Source organism: Engraulis encrasicolus, chromosome 4, assembly GCF_034702125.1.
Source record: "Engraulis encrasicolus isolate BLACKSEA-1 chromosome 4, IST_EnEncr_1.0, whole genome shotgun sequence".
Lineage (NCBI taxonomy): Eukaryota > Metazoa > Chordata > Actinopteri > Clupeiformes > Engraulidae > Engraulis > Engraulis encrasicolus.
In genome coordinates, this window is record NC_085860.1 from 55,611,675 (window position 1) to 55,619,174 (window position 7,500).

The window sequence follows — 7,500 nt, forward strand, 5'->3', positions numbered from 1 at the left end:
CATTTATTATGTTACAGACGAAAGACGTGCACAGTACACAGTGTTCAGGGTGTGTACGTTTTTGTATTTTTTCTTTGATATATTGATGATTTACCTGATGTGTGTGCGTACGCGCGTGTGTGTGTGTATGCGTGCGTACGTGTCTGCGTTTGCGTTTGTGTGTGTGTGTGTGCGTGCGTGCGTGCGTGTGCATGCGTGTGTTTGCATGCATGTGCGTGTGTGTGTTTGTGTGTTTGCATGCGTGCGTGTGTATTCGGCAGGGTGGATAACTCGGAGGACCCTGTGTATGAGAGTCTGGAGGAGTTCCACGTGTTTGTGCTGGCCCACGTGCTGCGCAGGCCCATCGTGGTGGTGGCTGACACCATGCTCAGAGACTCGGGAGGGGAAGGTGAGACGACACGTGTATATACTCTACACAACTCTACTCTATTCTAGTGTACTGTACTCTACTCTACTGTACTCTACTGACACCATGCTCAGAGACTCGGGAGGGGAAGGAAAGGCACATATATATACTCTACTCTACACAACTCTACTCTATTCTAGTGTAGTGTACTGTACTCTACTGCACTCTACTCTACTCTACATGGTGGGGATGCTGAGATACACATATATACATATATATACTCTACACAACTCTACTTTAGTGTAGTGTACTGTACTCTACTGTACTGTACTCTACTGACACCATGCTCAGGGACTCTGGAGGAGAAGGTGAGTCACATATATTACATTAAATTACATTACATTGCACTTAGCTGATGCTTTCATTTTTATTCAAAGCGACTTACAGTTATTATTTTTCAGGGTATTGGTTACAGTCCCTGGAGCAATGTGGGGTTAGGTGCCTTGCTCAAGGGCACTTCAGCCATGGATGGAGATGTAGGGAGAGGTCAGGGGGGATTCGAACCTGCAACCCCTAGATTGAAAGACCAACTCTCTAGCCACTAGTCCATGGCTGCCCCATATATCTACTCTACTCTACTCTACTCTACTCTACTCTACTCTACTCTACTCTATTCTAGTGTACTGTACTGTACTCTACTCTACTCTACTCTACTGTACTCTACTGACACCATACTCTACACTTTTATTCTCTACTGTACCCTACTTTACTCAAGACTCTCTACACTAAATACACCTGTACCACTTTCTATGAACTTGCTATTCGGGAGACGCTATAAATGCATGCATAACACATTATAATACATCCATAAGGCTTTATGTCTATCGACATAAATATATACGTATACATGCTCATACATGCTCATAGTAACAGCCATGAGGTATTATAATGTGTTGTTATAGGCATTTAAGACTGAAGGTGACAGTGCATTATAAAGCTTCTTTGTCCTCATGACGCCAACTGTGTTGAGGTCTGTGCTATAAAGCTTTATAGCAGGATGCATGAATATGCATAATATGGCTTATCTATTCTGCATCTCAGTCATAGCCATGGTTATGTCAATATTCATAAACATTCATAAAGTGCTCAGGCTAGGTAAAGTGTTTGAGTTGTCATGACATTCCAGGACTCCAGTCCTGATACTGGGCTGTGCAATCGTTCTCGCGAAACTGAATATCAATCCACACTTCACCACATGTAAATCAGGGAAGATGTATGCCGTTGCTAGTTTGTCCTTTTTTTTGTTCATAAATCTGGCTAAATCTCGGTAGCCATGAACTGAAAGCTGCTGAATGCTGTCCTGTAGTTTATCATTCCCTCTCTGTAATCAAAGGGATATAAAAAAGGCAATATGTTGGGGCTTCCTCTTTTAGTGGCTTAAGAGACAAAGTTGTTGTTCAGTGTGCATCATTAAAAAGCCTGCTGCATGTGTCTTTATGTAACATGTGTATTCATCATTCAGGTGTCCTTGTTTATGGCAGCAGTGGAGTCCAGGGGTGCGTTTCTGGAAAGCGTGGTTGCTAACTACGTTAGCTACTTTGTTTGTTGCAATGCAATTTCCCATTGGCAACAACCCAAGTTGCTAACTGCTAACAACTACACTTTCCAGAAATGCACCCCTGATTAGGCAGGGCCGGGGGGCCGGGGCCTGTTTACTAACATCTCTGGGATGATGCTACGTATCATTATCACTAAGTGGTCGAGGGCCCTTTGGGTAGCATATACACACACGCTCTCTCTCTCTCTCTCTCTCTCTCTCTCTCTCTCTCTCTCTCTCTCTCTCTCTCTGCATCTCTCTTTCTGTAACCATCTCTCTCTCTCTCTCTCTGTAACCATCTTTCTCTCTCTCTCTCTCCAACTCTCTCTCTCTCTCTCTCTCTCTCTCTCTCTCTCTCTCTCTCTCTATCTCTCTCTCTCTCTCTCTCTCTCTGTGTATCTGTGTCTGTCTGTCTGCCTCTGTCTCAATGTCATTTCCTCTGCCTCTCTGTTTTCCTGATGCCGTCCACATTCAACCCGTATCACCTGGGAGCTATTATGTGAATACAAACATGTCTGGCAATCAAGAAGTGATCAGTAGTGCTCCACTGCAGCTGTATGAGTGCATGCGTGTGTGTGCGTTTAAATGCACGTCAGTTTTTTTTCTGTTTTTCTTTTTTTTTTTTTGGGGGGGGGTACATTGTTCTTATAACATTTAAAAGTAACATTGGAAAGTGTGTGATGAAATAACACGATAAAATTTCGATTTGAATAGTGTCAGGAAAAGAAATGTTGAGCCATGGATGGAGATGTAAGGAGAGGTGAGGGTGGGATTCGAACTTGTGACCCTTGCAAACCAATGAGCGTGGTTACATGCACATTAATAATTCGATTAAAATCGCATTATTACATTACTCCGATTAAAGAAATGTCATGTAACTCGAATAATTCGATTGGAATCAGATTTTTAGAAATCCGATTAGACGACGTGGATTATCTGATTTGGGTTCGATTGGATTTGTCATGTAACAGAATACTCCGATTAAAACTGGAGTATTCTATCCCTCGCGCTGTTTTTATCAACTAATAAAAGGTAGACTACGCTTGATTTAGCATTTAACATCGTAGCCTACAATGGCCAACAAAAAAAGGCCACGTTTGGACCGAGGAGGGCAGGAGACCCGTTAGCCTACAGACGCAAGACCACCAGATTTTAAAATAGTCATTAGAACTATCGGAGGACTTTGACTCTTTGGAAATCCTCATTTCATTCAGATGATTCTGTGTGTGCCACCAGTGAAATCGGTAGCCTACTTTTGATGATGGGCTACTATTAATCGATGCCGGGCTGAAGTTTATATGTCCAATCTGAAGCAATCGCGACAGACGTTTCTGCAAGTGCTGCCGAGTTTCTTGTGCAGAAACTCGGCAGCACTTGCAGAAACGTCTGTCGCGATTGCTTCAGATTGGACATATAAACTTCAGCCCGGCATCGATTAATGCAAAGAAGAGGAGGTTGGCAAAATTATTAATTTTGTGTAGCCTAATGCCAGTTGAAGCTTTTTGTAATTGTTGCATTGAGATCGGACTTGTGCAATCATGTAAGCTAAGCAAACAGAGCACATAACAGCTTTGTTATCGTATTCTGAAGTTAAACCATAGGAACTAAATCACGCACCCTTGATCCAACCGCATTCCCGAAACAAAGGTCTTGCATGACATGACTTTGGGCCGCTTCTGATGGGTTTTCAAGAAGTGTTCGTAACTCATGCTACGTAGCTAGCAAATGCACTAACTTCTGACAGTCTGGCAACAGGGCAAGCCAGGGATCTAGCCGACATTAAAAGATATACCGGTAGTCGCATTTCCCACAGCACTGTTATAATAATTTCCCTAAAGCACCGTTATTAAATCGATTCTCTATCTTTTAGCGTCCAGGTTTGTGTCAGGCTACGACCATCTTCAGCTAAAACATTCCTGGGTAATTGCACTCGCTGCTTGTTCTCTAGAAGTGCCTGGGAGAACAAAGAACTCGCTTGTTACATCCAAATACGAATTTGCAACGTAGTCTAGTGATATGATTGCATATTACAGTTTAAACTGTAATATGCATATTATATATTACAGTTTAAACTGTAATATATATATACGCCCAACAGCCAACTTCCGAATGATGATATGGTCAATTTTGAGGGGATTCCGTGACAGCTCGCTTAGGCTACTTGCTTTGCTGAGGTTCGCTGCCAGGGGGATTCCCCCGCCCCTTCCCATCCCTTGCGTCAAGTAGCGACAAGAATTAATTCCTTTGGCCGACAACTACTATCTATAAGGTTATTTAGAACGAATTTATTTACATGACATGTTCAACCACTGCAACATTTTGTCACGTTTTTGAATACACAAATTGTTCGTCAGTAACATAGCAGAGACTTTTGGTTGTGCTTCGGTTTGGTAGTTTTAGGTAGCCTAAGCCTAGACGCGTGTAATTTGAATAGTTTTTAGGCGTATGAAGTAGGGAAGAAAGTGTGTTTGAGAATGGATGAAATGACGTATTCAGATAGCTTGGCCTACGTGTTTTCCGAAACAACGGTTGTTTTCTTTTAGTGACGCGATAGAGTGGCAAAATGACAGCAATTTGACCTCTAGCTACAACGTTATTTTCAAAGACAAAATTAAAAAAAAAAAAGGTTTGGTTGAAAACAGATGTGTGCTACACTGTCCAACTGGAGGACAAATCTTGGGGCAGAATCAAATCATCCGATTCGATGACGTTCATTTAGCATGTAGACCGGACCAGATCGGAGTATTCCACGTTCTATTCATAATCGGAGTAATGCTTAGTCGAATTATTAATGTGCATGTAACCACGCTCAGTGATGTATCTCTAGTCACTGGGTTGCGGCGTATGCCCCCATCCCGTTTCGTAGGGCTGTGCCTACACTATGTCTGACCCGACGCTATAATGATGTTTCTCTGTATGTATAATAAATAATAAAGTGCATTAAGGGTAAAGTGCATGGACTTGGACTTGGACTTGACTTGGTCAGATGTGTCTTGACTTGTGACTTGACTCGGACTTGAGTGGAAAGACTTGAGACTTACTTGAGACTTACTTGGGACATTAGTGACTTGGTCCCACCTCTGTTATATTCTGTAATAATGATGTATGTATCTCTGTTGACTGTACTGCAGCGTTCGCCCCCATCCCGTTCGGAGGCCTGTACCTGCCCCTGGAGGTGCCCCCTAACCGCTGCCACTGCTCCCCGCTGGTGCTGGCCTACGACCAGGCACACTTCTCCGCCCTCGTGTCCATGGAGCAGAGAGACCAGCAGCGAGAGCAAGGTACGTACAGGACGGGTTTCATGGTGTTGCTACGCTATGGTTTATAAAGTGTTACCAAGTGTGGTTATGGTGCGCTTTACATTGTACGTTTTACATGACATTGCAGTTAGCTGACACCTGTATCCAAAGCGATTTACAGTGATTGGAATTGGGTATTGGTTACCGTAGTGATTGGGATTGGGTATTGGTTACCGTAGTGATTGGGATTGGGTATTGGTTACCGTATTGATTGGGATTGGGTATTGGGTATTGGTTACCGTAGTGATTGGGATTGGGTATTGGTTACCGTAGTGATTGGGATTGGGTATTGGTTACCGTATTGATTGGGATTGGGATTGGGTATTGGTTACCGTAGTGATTGGGATTGGGTATTGGTTACCGTAGTGATTGGGATTGGGTATTGGTTACCGTATTGATTGGGATTGGGTATTGGTTACCGCTCTATGGTTACCTCAGCCATGGGGTGTGGTAACGAGTGGAAGGGTGGGATTCGAACCTACAACCCTCTGATCTTAATCCCATCTCTTTAGCCATTAGGGCATGGCTGCCTCCTGCTCTGTTAAAGGTGGGGTTCACATGGTGTTGCTATGGTATGGTGTAAGTACACGTATACTGTATAGTATTGCCTATGCTGTATATTATTGCCTATATACTGTATAGTGTTGGCTAGTAAGTTGACACATTGCAGTGCTTCAGTACACTCTGCCATGCATGCCTACTGCATTATGGGTACACAAAGGTCACTAGGGCTTCACTTTTTTGTGTTTGCTTGGCAACCAGGAACAGTCACATTTCTACAATTAATGTAATTATACTGTAATAATAAATATTAAACTTAAAAACAAACTAACAAACAAAAACTGTAATTTATCACTAAATTTGAGGAGTTCAGCATAGCGGTCCTAGTCTTACTTGGTGGATGACTGCTCTCAGGGGTGCTGACAGCTTTGGCTGGGCCCACCAAAGTCACCTAAAGGGCCCTCCATCCAGTAGGTTCTTCATCTGGGGTGCGGGCACTCCCAGAGATTTCAGGGGGTGCACGGAATTGTGTTTGCGTTGAGGTTGTGACCAAAACTTGGCTTGCGAACATTATAATTTGGCTAAATCAAAACCAAATTAGTACATGTTTTGGTTCCCATGTAAAGGCATTAAGATATTGATTAGTGTCTCAAGCAAAAATCATTGTAATTAATCACTTCAATCCTTTTTCAGTGCATATACATGTGTAGAAGTTTGGGTTGGGGGTGCGCAGCTTGTCTTGGGCACAGGTAAGGGGGTGCTTTAAGGAAAAAGGTTAAGAACCACTGCAGTAGGCCTACATACAATGTAATGAGAACCCGATGTTTGCCCCCTCTGTCCCTGGGCCCGTGAGAAAGGTCCCCTTTCTACCCCTCTGTTGGCTTCCCTGACTGCTCTCAACTGAGTGTGTTGAAGACGAGTGTGTTCCTGTCAAGGTGTTTCCCCCTCTTCTTCCTCAGATCAGGTAAATAATTCAGTCAGAGCAGGGACAGTGGCGCTCTGCTGAGTTAATGGGAGATGACAGGCAGGGACAGATGGCTGGAGCACAGAGTGACCTGTCACATCTTAAAAAAGAACACTCTACCCCAGATAAGACTGCTGAACTGGACACTGCACATATACTGTGAGTCCAATAAGTATCTGAGCCCTTGCTGATTTTCTTTTTGATATTCTGTCTCTCCATATTAGAATACATATTATCATTACATTTAATGACTGATCGTGTGTTTGTTAGTGGGCAAACCAACACAATCAGCTAGGGATCAAATACTTATTTGACTCACTGTACTGAGATGAAGGCCTACTGTAATGGTTTCAAATTTGTACTGTGTGGACCCCTATTTGGACCTTAGCATGTTTTCGCAACACCCCACCCCTCATCTCTTATGCATTTTTGTCCCTTAAAGGGATACTGTGTGAGATTTTCAGTTGTTTAAATCCAAAATTCATGCTACCCATTCACTAATGGTACCTTTTTCATGAATACTTATCACCAACAAATATTCAGATTCAAGATTCAAGATTCAAGATTCAAGATTAGTTTATTACGTCTTATTATAGGTTTGAAGCCTATAAAGAGTAAAAATTGTTGTGTTTTTCTTGTGTATATTAATGTATGTAAATATTCATTATGACTGGAAAAATTGCACTTTTCATATGTGAAAAGGGGGATCTTCTCCATGGTCCGCCATTTTGAATTTCCAGAAATAGCCATTTTTAGCTGCAAAATGACTGTACTTGGGCCATACTAGAAAGTA

At 42.7% G+C, this 7,500-nt stretch overlaps 1 protein-coding gene across 1 annotated transcript in view; it reads left to right on the plus strand.

The window, feature by feature from the left end:
* Positions 1-7,500, plus strand: part of otud7a (OTU deubiquitinase 7A) — a 192,147-nt gene that overhangs the window by 124,324 nt on the left and 60,323 nt on the right. Inside the window, exons 9-10 of the mRNA XM_063197743.1 lie at positions 261-388; positions 5,075-5,224. Coding sequence (XP_063053813.1) covers positions 261-388; positions 5,075-5,224 — 278 coding nt within the window. The remainder of the gene's footprint in view (positions 1-260; positions 389-5,074; positions 5,225-7,500) is intronic.